Here is a 23,109-nt window from a genome sequence, read left to right as displayed (position 1 = left end):
GGGGCAATGTTATTGCATTGTGCCATGTTTGGGGCTGGTCAAAATGCCACCATGGGTAAGTTGGTACGGTATGGATATATGAGATGAACTTGCATTGAACTACTAGAATGAACAGGCTGTGGCAACTTGCTCCGGGTACAGGGCAGCACTAAAATCTTCCTTCAAAAAGCAAAAGAGAACCTGGAAATTGGAGCTCTGAAGTGCAGTCACTTCCAGGATTGCTTCTGAAAGATCCTGTTAAACATTTGTCCACTTCTGCTCAATTTAATCTAGCATTTCCAGATCTTAGAGTTAATATTGGCATTGAGGATTCAGTTTATGCAGCACAGACTCTGAGTTTCCTTATTTCAGCAGTAATATAAAGTAACAAAAGCTAAGCATTAAAAAATTTAAATTCTTAAAATGAAAAATGCTGATTAAGCCTATTCACATTTTTCTTTTCAAAAAGATTTTTCCAGATATTGATATTTTATTCAATTTTGAGTAGTATTTTTTTAATGATCAAGACTTACATACTGAAAAAATTGTGTGATTGTCCAGTGCTGTTTGATGTAATCAGTTGTAAAGTACTGTAAGCAGTAGTAGATGGAATTAGTAGTGTGTATGAACTTTTGAATAAAAGTTATCACTTGTTGAACTTATAACATTTGATTTTACTAGAGTACACCTGTCAAAAATTGAGCTGATACTAAGCACAATTTTCTAATTGGTATAAGCAAGGATAAGTCTCCTGAGACCATGATTTTAAAAGATTTAGCATAAAGTGAACATGATCTTGTCCTTGTCAACATTGACTGCGTGTTCTTGATTGCTTTTTCCAATCTTGTTCCAAATCCAGTTTTATTGTGAAAACTAGAAGTTAAAGAGCTCCTCCGTACACTGCTCTAGTAAAGTTTTTGGGGTTTCTATGATTTTGTTTAATAGTAGTCTTAATCTCAGAAGGCAGTGTCGCATCTTTACTCCTTTAGCCTTCCTTGTGCATTGGAATATGTCAAGAGCTAAACACTTGGCAGTACTTCAGAAGGATTCGTAGATTTCTTCTACAGATGGGTTATGTTTGGCATGTAAATACTGGTCAGTCTTGGCCCCTCTGTTTATTTTTGATGATTGCTTCTGCCCAATTCCGTCTGTGGTGTGTTTGCATTTCTAGACATGTTTTTTGCAGCAGAGTAATGCAGACCTATTGGATTTGAATTTTTCTCCAACACGATAGATTACTGTTCTGTACTATGAAGCCAAGAATGGAGAGATAAAGATTTCATTTTTGTTGATTACTGAACAAGCCAGATGATCACCATGATGGCTGTTCTTTAGTCATCCCAGTGGGCTTGGGTTTGATATTTCCTTACTTAAAGACTGTTCTCCAGCTGACAGGAAACAAAGGACTTCAAAACTAGAAAATTTGTTGTTAAAATGAAGTATAAATGACAGGAGTGGAAGTCATCCCTTGAAATCATAGCATTCATCCTAGCTCAATCACAAGTAAAAGGTATATTTATTTTTTTTTTCTTTGAAGCTACATAGCAAAGTTTGACGTGTATAGTAGATGTAGTAGCAGCCCAGACATGGAGGCTCACATCCATTAGGCTCCATTCAGCACTGAAGTTAAGCATCTGTCTGTTTTATATGGATTTAAATAAATACATTGATTTTGACTGGACAAGCAGCTAAGTAGGTCTGTCTAGGTCCCAGTGCCTTCTACACACGGGATTATACACACTCACAACTGAGTGAAGTTGAAACAGGACTGTATTCTAGCTACCTGTTGCTGGCTTGTAACTGTACCCTCCTCAAATTCTTACATGCTTGCTACAGTAAAAACTAAATGCAACACCTTTCTTAGATCTTGCATCTGATTGTTGAAACTAAACTACAGCCAATTGCCAATTTGCCGCTTCAAATTGTTATGCCTAAGGCTTGTATCCAGATAGACGTATTATGGAAACAAAGGGAAAAATAATTTTGTAAGGATTTCGTTATCCTCAGTGGGTGAAGATAATTCTTATCCTCTGAAAAGCCTAAAGCCTTTGTATTACTGTGAAATCTTCACTCCCTGCTTGTGGATATGCCATAAGTAAATTTGATATCAAGTAACTATCAATAACACGATAAATTTTTATCTTGGGATACAAAATCTTACCTGAGTTTTAAGTGAGTAATGTATTCTAGAACCACTATGTAACAATTCTGAATGGGCTATGTGCACTGATTAAGTATATGAAACATCTTTCTTTTTTAAGGGAACACCTTCAAATAAAAAAAACAAACAACAACAACAAAAAAAACCCACAAAAAAAACCAACAACTGGTCTGTTGTTGAGGGGAGATGAAATGATTATCAGGTGTTGCCATGGGTCTGGATGGCTTAAATGGCTTTACTAACACCTCTTGCTAATTTTTATTTCTTTTTCTGACCTACCCTTTATGAAAGACAAAGGAGGAAAACCATCCAGATCAGGATTGGAATGATAATTCAGTACTTCCAGCATGACTTTGGATGAGGCATTTAAGTCAAATACACATAACTCTTTTTTTTAAATGCTAAAAGCTCGATTTAACTCAATGCTTCCTACAGAGGATTTAGAGAATTCAGATTTTGCTGAAGTATCCCCATTTAGTTTCTCCAAGGCTAAAGGAGCCTCAAATACTGGAGTCAAAAAATTAGTTGAAAGTTGTATTATCTAAACCTGGGCAATGACTTGGGGTTTTGTAGCTGTGACCTTTAATCTCTGTGCTATTTGCACCACGAGCATAATAGCAATTCCCTTCTTCAGAGAGGTGCACTGGCAATTTACATGCTGAAAAAATATAGTCAATTATACCAATGATAAGTATGGTTCTTAAAAAGTCTGATTCAGTTTCTCTATTCATGTTAGAGTGTTTCAGCTAGCCTGCTTCTAGGGCAAATGATACAGAAAAAACCTTTTCTTACCCTTCTTTAGCTGCCTTTTCAATATAATTTCCTTTGTAGTTACTTGCTTTACTTACTTTTAACAGCTGCAACATTTTAAAAGAAAATTGACAGAGAAGTTATTTTTTTTCCCCTAAAGTTGGTATCGTCCATTCTGTAAGAATTGTACTATTTCTTTACATAATAGTCAACCTTATTTATTTAAGAAAAGAAAAAGGCAGATGCATACCTTAATTCCATCACATAATAGATTGCAAAGTCTTCAAAAAATAATGTTCAAACCCGGATACGAAACCTTTATTATACAGTAAATTGCATCTCTGTTGTGGAGATTATTTTAGGGGAAAAAAAATCTGAAAGAAAAATAAAAAGAGGAGGGGGGTCGGTGTCCTGGGAAAGTGTTTTGGCCTTCCCATCTGAAGGGATTCATGTTTGTGATCAAGAAATACTGTGTCTTTACCCAACTTCTTATCGGGTCCTCAGTTTTGCTCTGTCTAATGCTGTGCATTCATTTTAATTTAGTTGATTCATCTGTTTATGTTGACTGTAGTTTAATTTTAGTGAGTAGGTTATATATTGTGCATGACATAACCTGTAGGGGCTAGAACTTTATGCAAGAAGTGCCCAAGAGGTGCGCATATTGCTGCAGTCATAAATCCACAGCATTTTAAAGACCCACCTATCTAAACACACCTTTTAATGACTGGTTCTATTTACTGTTTTTTGCACAAAAGGTATCATTTTTGCTTCTTGGTGCTAAAAGCCTCTGGCTGTTTGTATTTCAGGTTACTAAGGGCGGTCAAAAACCCACGTTTGCTTTTTCTGCTGTGCTTACTGATGGTGTCTGTAAATACCGGGTACCTAGATGGTTTGGCTATTGAAATTGCTGTACTATAGTGATATAAAGTAGTAGAGGCTACTGGATTTTTGTGGTCATATATGACTTAGATATGAGTTTTATATGACTGCACTATGAGTTTTAATAAAACTACCACCACCGAGACCTGAAGACTGTGTTAGATGGTGAATCCACATGGAAGATCTCTCCAGTGCATTTTATAAGTCTCGTTAGAAAATACCTACAGTTTGTCATCTTTGGACAAGGAAGAAGGATAGAGCCTGCCAGTAAGAAGCATATTTTAAAAAGTGATAGGTTGGACTGTGGTGAGGTGGATGTGCTATATCACTCATGGAAACAATTGAGAGAAAACTGCAGGTTTTTTTTATCTAACTTTAAATGCTGGTGTTTCATTTCAGAAAGAGATTGAGCTTTATTCAGTTATATATGTTGGAGTGTTAAATCGATCAAGGGAGGAATTAATGAAGGGCAGTTTCCCCTGTTGCTATGCTAGGCTTTTGTAACTGGTTTTGTATTAGGGGCTGTCACCCTTCCTCCCACTCCCGCCACACGCAGCCTGACCTCCTACAGCCCAACGCCCACGGTCACTCTCACAATTAAGAAAAGGCTTGTCCCTTAACAGTTTGCCCGTTAATTTGTTGCATGATCCTTTTTATGAAACAATATTGGAAAAGTCATATCAACTTGAAAAAGTCTTTCCATTGTGAAACTACAGAAACAGATTTGCAAAGAGGAAAATGTCATCTCTGCCAGCACTGCTCGATATATGCCCCGTCTCCTGAGCCCTGCAATTTCTGGAAAAGTCTCCAATAGCCATTAGCTGATTTGCAGTTAAAATATTACTCCTGGTTTGTATTTCACTACAAGCTCTGTTGGGTGTGAACAGTTACCTGATAACAGGAGTAACTGTCCAAGGCTCAACGCACGATTACAGCTGAGTTGGAAACTTTTTTATTGTCTTCTTTTTCCCCCTAATCTATTTTGAGATGAAATGGAATATCTCAATATCTCTGATTTTTTTTCAATAACAATACAAGAGCAGTCCTTCCTAAAACAGATAATAATCAAGTGATCAGGACATTTCTGTGATATAGAAAACCTGGGCTCAAGTCTTTAATGCTTCATTTTCACACCAAAAACTGAATGTGAATCTCTTAGTTCTCAGGTGAGTGCCTGACCAGCAAACTATTGATTTTTATGAAGGCTTCATTTTCTGTCTGGCTTTGAGCATGGCATGCACTGAGAAAAATTCTAAATTGTGATTCAGTGGTCTAGTCTCTTGAATCCAGGAAGCCTGTTTTCTGCTTATAGTGTCATGCTGCATGTGTTAAATGACAGGACATCCTGTCTGACCCTCACTGTTGAGATTACTTTTTTCTTCCCTTGTGAATAAAATCTTCACCTAATAACTGTCACAATAATAAATATAAACTTCCATTGATTCCAGTTGAGGTCATTGTAGTTGCAAGCAGAGAAGTCTATATTTAGCTTATCTGCAGAGCAGAGGAATTATTTTTCGTTGCTTACAGCATATTTCAGGCTAGATTGTGGGACAGGCCAATGGCCTATGCAGTGACATGGCTTGCTACTGTATATTTATTGCATAACTGGCTCTCTAAATTGTCTGTGTGAAAATACATACTTGATCATAATTTTTAAACCATTGGAAGATTTTTTTTTATCATGATCTTTCATTTCTCCTTTAGAGAATAAATAAGAGATGCAGTATGTACTCTTATTGGCATTTGATGTGTTGTAATGGTGTCATGAGAAAACTTTGTAACTGATACAGTGAAATTATGAGGTGGATTATTCTAATTAATAGTGGTTTATGAGACTGTCATTTTGTAGCTTTTACGAGCAGAAGGAAACATGTGTTGGTCTGGACACACTGCAAAAATTAACTTGTATTTTTCATAGGTACTATTAATTCCATCTTTCAAATTGGATTACTCCTGTTTATGATTGTAGAGTCAGATTATAGGTTTATAAGTTCATCTTTTGGACACTGCACTATTAAGACATTTCTGCTAAATGTCACAAATCATTTTTGGTCTGGGATATGCTTATTTTCCTGATGTATAGTATTACAGCTTTGTCTTCTGGTGTAGTGTGTCACCGAGGTTCCAAATGCCATTTTCAAAATTTCCATTTTGGAGGAGTTCATATATCTTGTGGTTGCAAAATTCTGGACTTTGCTCATAAAATCTATTTTCTGCATGCTTCTTCACATGGTCAAAGGCAATGTGATCACCACACTTAAGGAAGAAGACGAATTATTCCCATTTCAAATGGATGGGCAGTATCATAGGGGAAGGAGGAAAGAGATGGGGGTTCACAGCATTATCATCTTTCATAGCCTCTGCAGTCTGCTGGTACCACTCTCTCCCCTGCCTTCTGTGCATTGCCATCCCTTGAGAACTAAAATATTTCAGTTTAATACGGATATGGAGCTTTATATGGAAGTATCTGGGGTAAATGTAAACTGTGATGGTAATGGTTTCTTGGCCTATAAGCTTTATATGTTTTTCCCTAACACTTCTAAGTAGGTTCTTTGTAATATCTTCCCTTTCTCCTGCTGGCTTTAGATAGATTTTATTCTTCAGCTTTGCCAAATGTGCAATTGGCCACCCCCCAGCCCCCATTCACTTTACTTTTTACTACTGTGTCCTATCTGAAATCTAGAGGAGTGCTGGGTTACTCCTACATGTGATGCCGTCATCTCTTTGAAATCTCCTTTGGCTGCCTAAGGTTTGAATACATCAGAAACAATTCTGAGAAATGTCCACTGAAAATATCTGTGGTCTCTTTGACAGAATATACATGTATTAATAGTATTAAATATTAAAAATGGAGGCAAAAGGATTGAATAAACACTCATACTCTGCTTACTTTTTAATACTTAAGCGCAAATGTGCTCAAGTAGAAAGAAAAAACTTCTCATCAGGAATGAGAAAAGTGTTTCTATGCGTCTGTTTTCACATGCAGGACGTTGCAGGTGACTTTGTAAAGGGCGGTGCCCAATACAGTTTGTCGTCGGTGATCTTAAAAAAATAATCTAGAGAAAGTATATTACCAATAAAAGAAGTGAAGAACACGTGTTAAAATAATCTTAGCTGAATTTAGCAGATACCATTTAGAAATGGGCTGTTTGCAAGTGTTTTAGCAGCTGTAGATTAGCTTTACCTGCGACTCTTCTCATACCATTTAATCGGAAGGATTTAAATCTGGAATTATTTAAATTCATTCATTTTTGTTGATATTTTTGGCCTAGAGCCTAGACATATACAGTTATTTTGGTGAAATCTGAATGCAAAATAGCGAATTCCATTTTCGTGTTCACTTTGGAAGGAGGCTATAATTAACGCTATTTATTAGAACCCTTCACCGTGGTCTACACTTTAAGCGTGTGCCCAAGCCTTATCATACAGTGCAGTGCTTCAGCACAGAACCGATTTCTGCCGCTGGAATGGAGCTTAGACTGACCTTTCTGTCCTTTGCTGTGGGGGTCCTACATGCAGATCACAGCTTTCGCTTCACTATGAGCAATAACTTATCCTAGTTTCATTTTCTTTTTTTTTTTTTTTTTATAAAGACATATCTAATAAACATTTGTTTGTCACATAATCAAATGATTATTTCGGAAACAGTTGGCTGCATCAAAGCATTTCTCGAGATTTCTATGATTACTCACAGCGTTTTTAAAACATCCGTAAATATGAATGCGATCATTCACACTGCATATGGCAGTGTTGAATGACCTCAATTGGACTTTCCTGAACTTCTGTATGTGACACAACAGCATTATTGTAATAGGATTTTTCATGGAGATGTTTTTTTTACCTTAGAGGTGCAGTGCCAATCAGCAGCATATATGCATGTCAGGTATTGTGGGCACAACATTGCATCTGCACACTTAGGACAGGTGGCAGATGCTTTAGCAAAGATTATAGGATGCCATAACAGGATCAGCCTTTATCATATTGTAATGTTATAACTGTCAAATGTATATTCTACAAGACCTAAATTTCACAAGACTTAATTACAAAGGTTTAAATTTTGGTCTCTTATTAGCAGAGCAGTTATTGCTATTACTTGGTGTCCTATGGATTTCAAAAATCATTTGTTAACGAAACTAGGAGACACAGTTTTTATCTTTGCTGAAAAATTTAATATAATTTTTAAAAAAGCAAGCTATGTATGGCCATAGTAGTTGTTATCTTAGTGTAAGATTATGTTATTACGTTAAAAGACTATATTTATTCTTCGATATATCAGCCACCTCTGTGCTAAATTTGGAAAGTAACAAAACTAAATTTCTCCTGTAGCATGTTCATTGAAGTGTACAGGTAAGTGAAAATGTTGCTTTAGACTCATCCAGGTCAGTCAGCCAGCTGATTACTGTGTGCTCCAGTTTCACAGTGATGGTGGCAAGCAGCAGTATATGTCTGATATAGTCAGGATAAAAATAATAGTTTGATATGATAGCCAATACATTTTTAAGAGCAGAAATCCACCCCCATCGTTATCTCCAGATTGCACAGCATAGCTGTGGCAATGTGCAATTTGGTCAGGTACCGGGGATGCTGAGTTTTAAAAGGGAGAAGTTGTAAATCTGAGTGACTCTGTGATATATTCTGTTCTAACCCATTGTTCTTACAAAGTCAGGAAAAGAAAGCCATGGAAACACATCTAATTTTGAGTCTTGTACTGGGATGATACATTACCAGTTACAGGAGTCCCCCAGGAGATTGTTTTTGAGGCCACCAACTTCATTGGCATCTGCCATATTTGCAACTGATAAAATGTAGCCCTTGTGAACAACATTAAATGGAAGGTGACAATGTCCGCAGCACCTTTTGCCATTTTGGAGACACACAAAAAGTATTTTCTTAAACTAAAAGACTGATGTTTGATTTGGACCATGACACAGTTGGTAGGATTGGAATAGAGACCCCCAAATCTACTCTAGCAGCTAACAGTAGCAAAATTCCTCTCCTTCAATTCTGGCATGAACAATTAATTACCTGGACCATCTGACAGGGGAATTAATGGTGTAGACTCTGTTTTTCAGCTGTGAAGTGAAGATAGTCTAAGGTTTCTGTTCTGTTCTGAGCAATGGAGTGGTAAGGAAAAGGAAGGCAGCAGAGCTTCTGGCTCAGGTGTGCCCCGTTGACCACCAGGGAGGAAGGGAAGGGGCTGTTCTGTTGGCGTGAGGGTGTTTGTAGCGTTGCTGTACCTGCCTCTGGCTGATGGGCGCTCGGTACAGCTCTTCCAGGAGTCACCGTTCTCTGCCTCTTTATCCTCACACATCAAAGTGTTCAGTTTTGGAGTTAGGCGATGTGATGAACACTTCTATGACTTGCAGACCAACAGTTTAGCACAGAGAATTTTAAGGCTGTAATGGTAACCAAGGCAAGTATAAACGTATGTCAAAAAGTTAATAGGAAATGCTAATGCAAAGACAAGAATATCCCTAACACATGTATGTTGTTATTAAACTTTGAAATGAGGTCTATCAGCTCTTCTCAAGACTGTGAAGAAGAGTTTCTGTTTGATGTGAGGCAACTTCTGATATTTCAAAATCAGAGGCAAAAAAAAGCATGCAGCAGTATCTGAGCATATGGACACTTCTTCAGTCTTCCTGACTAGTGGACAATTTTAATTGAATATTCTGCATTTAAAAAAAAAAAAAAGAAGAAGAAAAAAAAAAACCCAAAACAAAGCATTTTTTCCATGACATATAACTTGTGACCACTACCATAGGATCTGAATTCAATTTTTCACAGTCAGTTGTTTTATAGATAGATGAGTACCGGTAAGAAGCTGATCTCCAAAGTAGCACTCAGTGTCCTTCACAGAGAGAGGCCAAAAGGGAGGTAGTTTTGTTTGTTGGTTTTTTTTTTTTTTTTTGGGGGGGGGGAAGATATATGTGTATATATTAATATTCTTCTTACTGTAGATTTTTACTGCTTTTTTCGGTCTGATGGCAATTCTTATAATTTACATATTTGCTCACAAATGTGCTTTGTAATCCCTGCATCAGGGCTGGTGAGATGTACCTCTCACTGAAGCGTTGCTTTGTTAATCCAAAAGCATTTTAAAAGGCAACTTTTAGAGGAAGCCTGAGTAGAAACATTGTGAAGAAGCAGATAACTTCTCTTCTTGACATTATCACATAATTCGGGCTGCAGCTGTCAATCCTAATGAAGTTGATGATGCTGATTTGAGCATATTGTTTATAGGATGTGCAAGAGCTTTGGGAGATATGGAGTCCCTGTTGCTGTCATTTATAATTAAAGTGTCCATCACTTCTCTCTGAAAAACTGCTTGGTGAATAAATAATTAAAGGCCTGATTCTGACACACTTAGTTGAAATGAGAGAGAGAGCCTTCTGCGAACAGTCCAAATGCAGTAAATGGAATTTCTTCAAAGTAAAGTTTCAAGATAGACAATAGTATTAGAACCTCAGTCAAAGCCAGTTCATGTTTATTAAGGCAGGAGGATATTCTGGTTTACGTTGTTTCTAAAATCTGATTCCACAGACATCTAAGACTGTTCACTTACAAACAACGCCTAATGTCGTCTATTATGCCTAGACATGTTATCTTTTAAGCACAGTAGAAACTAGTCTGAAAATTAATGGCTAGATAAGTGTTCCCCACTTATTCAAACAGCCAAAGATAAACAAGTTGTTAATGTGATGGCTTGTACAGTATAGAAGCTTTATAAAGCTTTGTGTTACCTAATGAGTTTATTTTATTACAAATATGTCTAATTTATTGAGGATTTTTCTTTGATTGTTTCACTGAATTGATATTTAAAAGAAGGCTTATGCTTAAATGATGTTTCTTTTCATAGTTTCTAAAATAATTGAAAAGGGTAGAGGGGAATTTTTTGAGATACAAATGATTTGATGTCTTTTCATTGTGTTTCAGTAATAACCTTGCTTCCAGAATAGTTGAAATAACTGTAACTATGCAAGTACCTCACAGTGTTGGCAGGGAGAATTTCAATTGATTTTGCTGCCTTGAAATTAACCTTTTACTATCGCATGCGTATGTTTGTCATTTATCCCCTTTTTCTCAGGTGCAAAGAGGGCTACCAAGGAGTCCGCTGTGACCAATTTTTGCCGAAAACCGACTCAATCTTGTCAGATCCAAGTACGTCAAATGTTTTTCTTATATTTTTAATCCATGCTGGAGGCTATTCCTGACATGCAAGATGACCCTTTGCCTATTGTCAGAAAGCGTATTATGGACCACTGCAGTTGCATGTAGAGAACGGTGTTGCTTTTGTTGGTAGGATGAACACACATCCTCCAGTCTCAGTTCTGGCAAAACACGTTCTGCTGCAGCAGGGCAAGCCGTCAGAGGACTTGATTCCTTATGATTAGGAATAATACTGTCCCTGCTTTAAGCCGAAATGTTCACATTTCTCTACTTTTGACCCGAGAGCAAATCAAATTACAGAATCTAAAAGGAAACCAAGCACAGGCTGTGAAGTGGTTCTTTAAAAAGAAAATAAATTCATATTGTCTGGAACTACAGAGATGATAATCTCCTTGGAAATACATGATGTCAGTTTACGCAAACCCCTTTTTTTTTTTCACTTTACAAGTGAAGCTGCTCTGTATTTGTGGAGTAAAGGTGTGCTTTCAGGTACTGATGTGGAGACAAAGTAACTTTCTATTACGCTGCTCAGTATATGCCAGAATACCATCTGCATGTATGTTCTCCTACTCCACTGTTGCACTTTTAAAATTCTGTTTCCTAACAAAACTATGTAAAAAATATTAGCCAAGATTAATTTCTTGGAAGTGAGTTCATTGACTTAATAATATTCATCTTAAATTTCTAAATGAAGTGACATACAACAAAGGGTCATATCCCATCTCTTGTTTTTGTTCTTATATGTGGAAACTGTAATGTATTAAGTCTTCTAGTTTAGGGTGCTCTTTAAAATTTTATTTGGGTTGTTTTGGTTGTGTTTTTTGAAGAGTAATGCTTGTTCTTTAAGTCTTCGTGTGTGTGTGTGTGTGTGCGCGCGCTTTCTGTTTCTTTTCTTGTGCTTTTCCATGTGAAAGCCTGTTGCCAAAGACCACCTGTTGTTTTGTAATTCTCTGTGTTGTACAGCTCCCATTATAGTTTGCTTTGTATTCGGTTTAGCTTTTCCTTTTGCTTGACCTTTAATGGTAAAGTGCAGGGCCTATAATGAATAGGCAGATTTTACCTCTGCCAAGTTGTATGTGCATGTGTAAAAAGAAGCTATGTGTACTCAAGTAAAAAGGTACTTTGCATCCTGAAAGTGGGGGAAAGGTCAATCAACTAACAGCAGGACAGGGTGATACCTGTCTGCCTTGGTTTTAAGAGGGAACTCTAGCTTTGCTCTCTCAAGAGTGGAGGTGAAATTCATATAGATACAATACAAAGCCCAGAAAAGACTCCCAGATGAAGGTGCATCTAACAAGACCAGAAGCCCTACAGTGTTTATGTACTGCAGACAGTATTATTGTTGTTTCTTTGCAGCATTGTGTTGGTTGCACAGACTTATTTCTCTTTACTTGGGAGATGCTTGCTTTGGTTGGGTTCTGACTGCATTGTTTCTGTAAAATTGCTCAGCCACCTGATCCTGCTCAGTAAACTGCGGTTGTGCTGAAATGTCTTTTTTACCCCTTCTGACTACAAAGGCAATTTTATTTTATTTTATTGAGGCTTTCTTTCAACATTATATTACTTAGGGTATGTAAGAGCAGGGGGACCTTGGCTTGATGTTGATGTAGATCCACTGGAAACACCTATGGCCCAAGAAGGGCACCCTTTCCAATGTAAATAAAGAAAGTTAATGTGAGTTAGTTATTTTCCCAGTCAGTTTGGAAATTCTGTATTCAAAAGAGGTAAAGCTTCTGTTCAGGTACATTTCTGTGTGTCGGCATAGTGTAATACATGTCTTTGTATGTATGTGCATATGCACTTGTTCTAAACATGCCCAGCCCGAAAGGCAGATATTCGAAACTTTCTGTTGCAGCTGGACAGTGACATGAACATTTTGCTCAGGAGTTAAATCAGTAATGTATTTATCTTCCTTTTGGAGAGGAAAAAATTAATAGCATGCTGATAATTAGCACTCAATGGCAGAAGTATTTGCTATTTGCGTAACCTGAGGAGTGTAAAAAATATTCAACGCAGTAGTCAAGCTTAATATGATCATCTACAAAGGCTCTGGTGTGGCTTTGCAAATCTTAGGTTTGTGGTTTAATGTGTGTTTGGATTAGGAAGAGAACTGATGATGGACACTAAAAGGTGAATTTGGAGGTGGCTTCAGAAACAAGCAATTTTTTTAAATGCAAGGCTTAATTTCCAAAAGTTGAACATTGAGATGAGTGCTCCTGTGTCTGGGCTGCACGTAGCCAACACTGGCTGGTGTCAGTCAAGCTCTAGAAACAAGTCCAGCTCATTTGAGTTTTGTGGAATTGCTTAGGGTGGCAAGTGAGTTCAGAACTGCTAATGATGCATCTGATAACAATACTTATCTGAAGTTTGCCTGCATAAAATACTGAAGCAATATGTTTTTAATCTTACCTTGCCCATGATAGTGCAGGTTACATTTTAGAACATTCACTTGTCATTAAATGGGAAGTAAATGTGGAGCACGGTCAGTTGAAAAATAGCAACAATATTGTCTTAAAATTACTATTTATTTAAATGTGCAAGAGTCTTTTTTCTTTTTTTTTAATAGCCCTCTAAAACAAACTAAGCTTGTTCAGAATGGCTATTATCTGAGGTTGCATGGTGACAAATATGGCTATGGGATATTTTTAACAATATCAGGCCAAACCCAGCTTCTTACCTCATTTTCGGTGTGTTTTACGCAGGTCTTGACTTTACATCACAGATATGAATACAAATTATGTAATACTTTATATGGATTAATGCATACTAAATAACGTAGATGTAGTTTAATCAAACTAAACAGTTAAGATTCTTGAGATTCTGTTTTCAGGAAACCTCTTGAAACTACCTGATGGTGTTTCATGGTTCCCGAATTGGCATCCGTGGCTTCTTGCAGTTAGATCTGCCACCTGCTACCTTCCTTTAGCTCAAAGTTAGGATCAAATTTGTAAGAAAATGGTTGTAGGACACACATAGAGCAATGTCAAAACACCCCAAACACAGGCCTTTCTACTGGACCTTCAAGCACCATAGGTATTAACAGCTTCCACTTCCCTTAATTTCTCCACTCTTAACAAGGTTTTCTGGCTATGAGTGAAAGATGTTTTAAAAAAAAAAACAAAACAACCAAACCAAACCAAACCAACCCAAATACAAATAGTTTGAGAAGGAGTTTGTTAATCTTGGAATATGGGAGAAACAATGCCTAAACCACGGGAGCCACAAGGAACCTAACAAAATAAATAATGTCGCCAGTAAGGGGAAAGGCTGCATGCTGCATGACAATGCAACCCGTGCTCACAGTCGCTGTCAAGAGGAGGGATCTGCCAGCCCCACTAATACTGGGCAGGACAAGTCCCTGAACTCTTTCAGACATCTTCTCCTTGAGCTATGGAGGACGTACTAATGGAACAAAGAGAAAAGAAATAGCAGTTGCATGCTGGAAAGAAAGGGTAGGAGTATATTTGAAACACTGCTTCAGTGTTCTCCATCTGGTCTAACTTCCCTATAAATCCAGTTCATGGCAGTGGTAAAGCACTTACATTTTCAACATTATAAATACAACTTTAATATAACTTTATGTACAAGTAATTCCTCAGGCATGTGCAGTCCTGTGTGTATCTCTAGGATTGGGAACTTATATACAACATAAATCGTACAAATGGACTCACGTACTATCCTTTATAGTTTTCTGGCGTAGACCTGCCTGGCCCAACAAGTCTTGAAAGGTAAGTTGTATGTAGGCTGCAGATATTTCTTGCAATCATTTTTTATCCTGAGGCAAAGTATAGTCTTTAAAGCTTTGACTGTTCTATTCAGATATTCCAAAGCAGCGAACAAGGCATTGAGAATGGGTTTGTTACATTACCCCTTTTCTACCAAATTGTTGAACTCCGCCTTCAACTATTTTGCTCTTAACTTAGCATTGAAAGCTACTTTCCTATGCAAAATGTGTATTTCAGTTTTAAAATGTGCAGTATTAATTTTATATTTGTCATATTAACATTCAAGTTGTCCCGTTTGACCTCAGAATCTTAAGTGAAGAGGGAACCCCTATCAAATATCGGGAATGTTGTCTGATCCTTTTTCAAAATAAATGCATTATTTTCTAGAAGGGAAAAAAAAAAAGGATAGAAAGCTTATAGGTCATTAGGCCATGCTCCTGCTGTTGCACTCAACCCCATCATGTAATTCCTTCCATAAGCTGATCATACTTCATTTGTAAACCACTTATGATCAGCAAGAACTAGCCATAGGGGAAACAGGTTTAGTTTATCATCCCTGCTCTGAGGGTTTCAAGGCTTTTCAGCCTCCACACAAAATTTATGCACACCCCAAATTTGTCAGTTATGTTCTTTGTTAAAATGCACGCTTTGTTTCTACGCTGATTTTTTTTTTTTTTTTTTCTCTTATCGGTTTCCACCATGTTTCACTTTGGGGCTATTGAACTGGCTTTTTCAAATGTCAGAAGTCTTATTCCTATGGAGCCAGCTATGGCCTGCGCTCTTCTAGTGCTTTAACCTGTGCCAGCATGGCACACGTCATGTTTCCTTTTGAGTCTCATCAAAGAGAAACCTGCAAGCGTCACGTCTGGTATCTGCAGTTACTCATTCTTAGATTATCTCTTTATGTAGCAAAGGATCAAAACCCCTCTTCTTAAAGACTGGGACGGTAAATAAGTAAAACAACTCCAGATAGTTTAAAAAGGAAAAAAACTGTTTTACCTGAAATGTGTTCAAAGCCTCAAGACCCACACTCACCTACTCCAAAAAAAAAAGAACTCGGGAGGTTCAGCCTCCTGCTTTAAGCAGAGCTGGCCTTGAAGTTTTTGCTAACCGCACTGGACACCACGAAGGTAGTCTGTAAAGGGACTGTTATTAAAGAGAGGAAAAAGCACATCACAGTTGTGAAACATTTACAGACTATTTTTTCAAATAATTTGAATAAATAAAATATATGAAATGTCTGACTCTTACTGAAGGATTGATTTTCTAGAGCCTTGAATAATTTTTTTGTCAATTTTACTTAACCTTTCTGAATCTGTAAGCATTCCTCTTGAATTTGTTTTGTCCTCCTTTTTTAATTTCTAGAAGGCATAGGAGAAAATAAGATTTTGCTATTGGGAAGACTCTGAAGTTTGTATGTAGGTAGGGAAGGTTACGAGTGGAAGAGAATTTAGGGAAAACAGGAGGACTGACTTACCAGAGGTGGATATCTGAGTTTTGTGGAGGGCAAGTCCTTCTAAAACAGATTTAACATGGGGCTTGTTTAACCCCAGATAGACATTTTGATATCTGGATCTAAATCTGAATTTTGTGGCTTAACTTTATCTCAAAAAGAAAAGGTTTTGAAGCCCTTCTGCAGTAATTATGTCATCTTTTTAAGACTGTTTTGTATTCAGACAAAGAATATGGAGGGAGCGGCTACAGACTAAGCTTCTTTTGTAGTAATTGTCATTTTATGCTGTTTTATCAATCTAATTGCAAAGAGCACCGCATCAACTGTGTGTTCAGAGAATAAAAATAATTAATGTTGCTCTAGGACATTAAGCTTTTACAAAAATGAGATAATCAAAAGGTGATATTTTATTACCTTGTAAAATTAGATTTTAAGAGCTACACAGTGACAACGGTCAAGTGAAGTCCCCAAAAATAACAAGTCAGTATAAGATCTTTTAGCATCCGTCGAGTGGGTATGACATTTCTGTTAACTACAGTTTCTTTATAAGGATATATAAACAGAGTTCCTCTAGTTCTAGTGCATCACGAATCAACCTGGATTAGTGTTGATGCATTAAAGATTGAACAGAAGGAAGGAAGGAATTGCCTTAATAGAAATAGCAATAAAGGAGAAAAGCAACACAGTCACTTCAGAAGTTTTAATGAATTTAGGTATAGGCGAGAAAAGATGCATCACATGAGAGACGAGCTGGGGAATATGAAACCTCAGCAAGGGAAAATAAGAAAGAAAAGATATCCTTGGGGAAAAGAGGGACGTGTTTTCCCTCCTCTTTGATCAAGTGTGGGTAGAGACCTCAGGATACAGACTGTAAAAGATGACGTGTTTTCAGATTTCAGTTGTGCTGAAGCTGTAAAATTTTAGTTTGTGTGAATAATCTTCTCAATTTGTTTTGTGGGTTGTTTTTTTCTTTAAAATAGGAATTTAGGCTTTATTCTGCAGAACTGCAACCAAATGCTCAAAACCAGAAGTGCAAAATTAACAAAGCTTTAGTAAAATGGTTCGCCAGGGATAAATGGAAGCACGAATGTGTTCGTTGTCAGAACGTATTGAAAAGTTAAAGCCCAAGAGAGATTAATGGAAATCACAACTTTGCTACTAATGCAGCGGGCAAAGAAAATCACACTCAAAATCCGTGTCAGTTTTGATAATATAATTGTTTCTTACAATCTTAAGAACAAAATTTAAGTGCATAGAAAACAGCTGCAAGTAGTATTTGTTTCTGTAGGTAAGCTAACAGTGACTTGTACAGAATGTGCAGTATAGATGTTATTCAGCTATTTATTTTTTTAAATTTTTTTTCTATCAGTACTGCAGGATACATTTTAAAAATCTCAAGAGTATTGGTGATCTTTATGTTTCTAATGTGTGTGGGGGAATATTTTAAATTAATTCTAGGATTCTAAGTTTGTGTGGCTCTTCTCAAGTAAAAACAACCAAAACAACAAAATCTGCTTGTGTGAGAGCTGTTTCCAAACAGCATTAAATTGAATTGCTTTCATTACTTTTGTGTGCATAACCAGAGCTTCTTTTCCCGTACTTTCATTGAATTCCCAGTCCTTTTAGAAAAGCAACCAGCAATAAGTTTCTGCAACACCCCCAGCCACCCCCCCACCTACCTATCCCCTGGCGTTCTTTCTGGAAAGATTGAAGAGGGGGTTACAATTGATTTATTAGTTTTAAAGGAACATTGGTTCTTTATTATTCTCTATTCATCCCTTCTCCTGGAAGACAAGAAGGTGAGGGGTCTGGAGACCAAGTCGTATGAGGAGAGGCTGAGGGAGCTGGGCATGTTTAGTTTGGAGAAGAGGAGGCTGAGGGGAGACCTCATTGCCCTCTACAGCTACCTGAAAGGAGGCTGTAGAGAGGTGGGTGTTGGCCTCTTCTCCCAAGTGAAAAATGACAGGACCAGAGGAAATGGTCTGAAGTTGCGGCAGGGGAGGTTTAGATTAGACATTAGGAAGAATTACTTTACTGAAAGAGTGGTCAGGCACTGGAACAGCCTGCCCAGGGAGGTGGTTGAGTCACCATCCCTAAAGGTATTTAAGAAACGTCTAGATATGGCACTTCAGGGCATGCTCTAGTGGCAGAGATTGTAGGGTTGGGGTTTTTTTGTGTGTGTATGGTTGGACTCGATGATCTCAAAGGTCCTTTCCAACCATGAAGATTCTATGATTCTAAGAATGTATTGGCATCTCATTGTTTTATTTTCAGAATTTTTCATTTAAAGTATTTGAAGTATATCTCATTTTGCCATGACTTTTAGACCATAGGTAGTCTTCTGTAATTCAGCTTGTGAAGACTGCATCTCTGTAGAAATTCGTGGAGAGAAGCTGGAATCAGGTAGATGCAATATCTTTGACAGCAGGAAAAAAAAAACAACAAACAAATGTCAAAGCCACAGTTTTCTTCTACTACTTTAAAAACTGCCTCTATGTGGAAGGATAATAATGAAATTGAAAATTCCTTTTATTCGATCTCAGTATAAATCTCAAGAAAGACAGAAAATGGAGATATCTAGCAATGCAAATCCCAGTCAACAAAACGTTTTAATCAGTGTGTCATTGTATAAGCCATAGATGCTAGAAATCAAGAAGAAAATTACAGCCACCCCATGGAGAGGAGTTAGAAGTCTGCCTTTCCAAACTACCATTCATCTGTGAAATCTGGGACTTGCATCTAGTTAAAGAATTTCTAGGTCTTTGTGTAGTGATTTTTGCACGTGTATTTTAAGGAAACTTACCAGATGATGGCAGAAACACTTGACTATGGCTTGTTACACAACAGCCACAGCAGATGGCTGTCAATAGAGGTTACAGCCTTATGTAAGGGACGGGGCTGTGAATCGCGCACTCCCGCTGGTGAGCCCCCTCCCCCACGAGCACTGGGTTCATCTAGGTGCCTGAATGAGAGGCGGTGCAGCGCTTTCACTCAACAAGCACTTTCTGAAGTGTTGAGCCTCTGAAACATCAACTTTTCCTATCCGCTCCTCTTACAAACACGTTATGATTTCCTAAATCTGCTGTTGGCCATCCTGTGTCTGGAAAACCTTAAGTATAAATATAGCTTGAAGTATATGTTCTGTGACACACTGGAAGTGTCTAATTTAGCCTGTTGGTCTGAGTAACTAACTTTCCTGACTTGCATACTCTTCATACTGACAATATGTTACTGTTGGTGTCAATCTCCTGCTGTCTTTCAGAAGGACTTCTCTGATTTTCCCTGGATGGACAAGGTGCAATCAGTCATTTGACTTGTCAGATTACATTTGCAGGCCTTCTGAGAGGGAAATTCAGCAGTGTGGCAATCCTAGCTCTTCATGCTCAGGGAGAAAAGTATAAGCAAAGATGGGTCATCGTGAGATGACATGTAGAAAAATTGCACAAAACATGACAGTGATTTAGCTGAAAAGCATTCATTTCATCGAGTTCTGTCTTTGTAAATTAGGTACTCAGTTGTCCAAATAGCATTTCACTTTAGCAATACCATTTCACTTTATCTCAGTGATTTAGTCTCACTTTTGATGTTAAATGCCTCAGGACTGGTTGAGATGGTATGGTATAGGTTTCATTAAGATGTCATAACCTGTTGCAGGAGATAGTAAGTACGTGGAGAAAAGAGATGGATTTCTCTTATTGGCAACTAATCTTATACCTTTGAATGTACCTGTCTGTACTAAATCTAAGTCTGAACTGGGTGCTTTGCCTTCTTCTATGAGTGGTTCTATGTTAAAATGATTCTAGTAAAAAACATAGTGCGTGTGCAGATAAATCATGAAGTTGTGGGATGCCTGATACTCTGATCTGTCCTGTCCGCAGTACAGTTTTATGACTGTAAGTAATAAACAGCAGGAAGACAAATTCTGCACTGATTCTTACAGGCACAAATCTTGAGATCGGTCCAACACACACCATCTATCTTGAGAGTAAAAACATCAAGGGGCTCATACATGAGAGCTACAGTTTCCTCTGAAAGGATTTCTGCTGAGTGTCCTGATCATCTTCCCAAAATTAAGAGCCTCTGTGCTCTTAACTGATCTTCACTCTTTGCATTAAGTCCACACAAGGATGCTTATTAAGGCAATTATTGTTGTTAGAGTTTTCACTTCACATGGAGGTTCTACCAGTGTTGATTCAGCTCATTTGAACAATCTCTGCTTATTAAGGAAAACCTGGAATAAGTGTATCATTCAATATTAATGTAGTAAGTGCTCTGCGTTGTGAAGACCAGATGCGTTGGGGGTAATGTGTGTATATACGTATCTTCCTAGGATAATAGCAATCTTACTGAAAACATTAAGGGGCAGCATTACTTTGAGTTTGATTACCACATCAAGGTAATTATTTTCTTCTAAGAAGAAAGATAGTACTTAGACTCTTGAAGGCATTTTCAGGCTCATTACTCAGGCCTTCCGTAATAATCATATTTGGCAACAGGGAACAGCCATTTCTGGTTAAAATTTTACTGTAAAAATCCAGCAATATATGAAAAAATTATTCCCTGTCTCAAAAAGATCAAATGGTAAAACCTTGGTCTCACTGAAACTGGTAAACGTTTTATTAATGAATCCTTCGTGGTTACTTTGTCCTACTGTGACTTTTTTTCCATATATGACTACTATTTTCTAGAGATTTTTGTATTCACCATTGCGGCATTGAAATTGCCAACCATGAGGATATGCATTCATTTTCTTCAGTGATAAATTTGATCGTGGAAACGGTTTCTTAAAAGACAAACCAGATCAGCATTGTCCCAGGAGCAAATCAAAGAACAGATTGTAACAGGCAGTTCTTGATGAGATTGTTTATATTGGGAGGACATGATTCACTTCCAACCTTTTCAGAGAGCACCCTGCTCCCGGGGCTTCTGGCTCTTTGTTCTCGCTGCAAGCACCAGCTTGCTGTAGAGAAAAAGTCCAGTAGTTTTCTGCCATCGTCGCTCGCAGGTTAAGAAGGGGCCTGGGAAACAGGTTTCTCTTGTTACTTCTATACACAGCCTGAGTAACAGGTTTGACAGTCTAGCTCTGAATGGTCGTATAAAGAAAACAGTACTGAACCACTGAACGACTGAATATAATAGCCAACCTCTGCCTGTCATTGCCCATTTGATTTTTCCAGGTAGTTCTTCTCTTTGATCTTGTTTCCATCTTCCACAACCGTTTTAGCATATCGGCTGGGTTATCATCATCAAAAGGAAAAATTTGAGTGTACTACGTATTCTGCTGTTTAAGATACCTGTTCTCTATTTCTTGGCCCACTTGCCTAATTTCCTACTCTCTAGTTTTGTGGGGTTTTTTTCCACTCTTACCTTCTATTCCAACATATCTACTTTATTTCCTTCCCCATTTGAGGGACTTTTCCCGTTCAGCATCTGAATTACACTTCTGTGAGTGACTCTTCACTCTCTGCTAACCTCTGCAACCACTCGGTATTTGCCACGTGCTTTTGCTGTGATTTCTTCCCACGTTGCCACCTCACGTGGCCTTCACTCTCTCTCTGAAACCAAGGTCTGACTCCTTGCTCTGGTTGACCTGTTTCCCATCTTCCAGATGAATGCCTAGATCACAAACTGCTTTTCATATGCTGTCTGGTCTGTCTCATTTAGGCTTCCTTTTCTTCCTTATACATAATTTTTACTTTTCACAGAATCACAGAATGGTTTGGGTTGGAAAGGACCTTAAAGATCACCTAGTTCCAACCCCTCTGCCATGGGCAGGGACACCTCCCAGTAGACCGGGCTGCTCAAAGCCTCATCCAGCCTGGCCTTGAACACTTCCAGGGATGGGGTATCCACAGCTTCCCTGGGCAACCTGTTCCAGTGCCTCACCACCCTTACCGTAAAGAATTTCGTCCTGATAGGCAATCCAAATCTACCCTCTTTCAATTTGAGGCCGTTACCCCGTGTCTCCTATCATAACACTCCCTGGCAAAGAGTCCCTCCCCATCCTTCCTGTAGGCCCCCTTTAGGTACTGGAAGGCTGCTATAAGGTCTCCTTGGAGCCTTCTCTTCTCCAGGCTGAACAGCCCCAACTCTCTCAGCCTGTCCTCATAGCATAGGTGCTCCAGCCCTTTGATCATCTTCGTGGCCCTCTGCTGGATCCATTCCAACAGGTCCACATCCTTCTTGTGTTGAGGACTCCAGAGCTGGACACAATACTCCAGGTGGGGTCTCACGAGAGCAGAGTAGAGGGACAGAATCACCTCCCTCAACCTGCTGGCCATGCTTCTTTTGATGCAGCCCATCACATTTTGACATATAATGGAATAAAAAATATAATTTTCAGTTTAATTTAGTGTCCAAAATGTTCTTCACATGTTTACAGTGAACAGATGTCCACATTCCATGTTGTTTCCAAAGAAGCTGGCTCCAATTATCTCTGAAGATACAGAAAGAGGTTAATACCTGATGCTTATCAGGAGAAAATATCCACTGTGTGGGCTGTTTGTGAAAGGCAGCATCTAAATTTAACCTGGTTTGTTGTGGTTTGTTTTTTTTTTTTTTAATAAAGCTGACTTTAAGGTTGCATTTTCAGCACCGAAGCTTTTTATGTGCCTCGACAGTACTTTTATTGGGAAAGCTTTTTCAGGCTCAGAAGAAAACAGTTCTAATCTGATAGTGGAAAAGAGGCCCCAAATTAGCAGTCAACAAAATATTTGTCCGTAACAGGTGAAACACAAGTTCAAGTCCTTCTTCTGCTTGACCTGATTTTCCTCTCTTCCAGATGAATGCTTACATCACACCACAAAAAAGAGAGTAGGTCAGTGTTTTTTCTTGTTTCTTCTCTGGAAGAAAAAGACTAAGCATTTTCTGCTTATTTCCCAGCTAGCTCTAGTGATGAACTGGCAGGCTTGAAATCTCTGCTATAGTAAAATGTGTATTTTTACAGTATTGCCCTACCCTGGAGAGAGCACAAGGCAATATTGGGCCTT

The 23,109-nt window shown here is 38.1% G+C and overlaps 1 protein-coding gene across 1 annotated transcript in view; it reads left to right on the top strand.

Moving 5' to 3' along the window:
* NRG3 (neuregulin 3) overlaps nt 1–23,109 on the top strand; it is a 409,872-nt gene that overhangs the window by 290,541 nt on the left and 96,222 nt on the right. Inside the window, exon 3 of the mRNA XM_054206415.1 lies at nt 10,860–10,933. Within this exon, the coding sequence (XP_054062390.1) occupies nt 10,860–10,933 (74 nt within the window). The remainder of the gene's footprint in view (nt 1–10,859; nt 10,934–23,109) is intronic.

Source organism: Rissa tridactyla, chromosome 6 (genome assembly GCF_028500815.1).
Source record: "Rissa tridactyla isolate bRisTri1 chromosome 6, bRisTri1.patW.cur.20221130, whole genome shotgun sequence".
NCBI classification, from domain to species: domain Eukaryota; kingdom Metazoa; phylum Chordata; class Aves; order Charadriiformes; family Laridae; genus Rissa; species Rissa tridactyla.
Note: the sequence above shows the minus strand (reverse complement) of the source record. Positions and strands in the feature narration are given on the sequence as shown.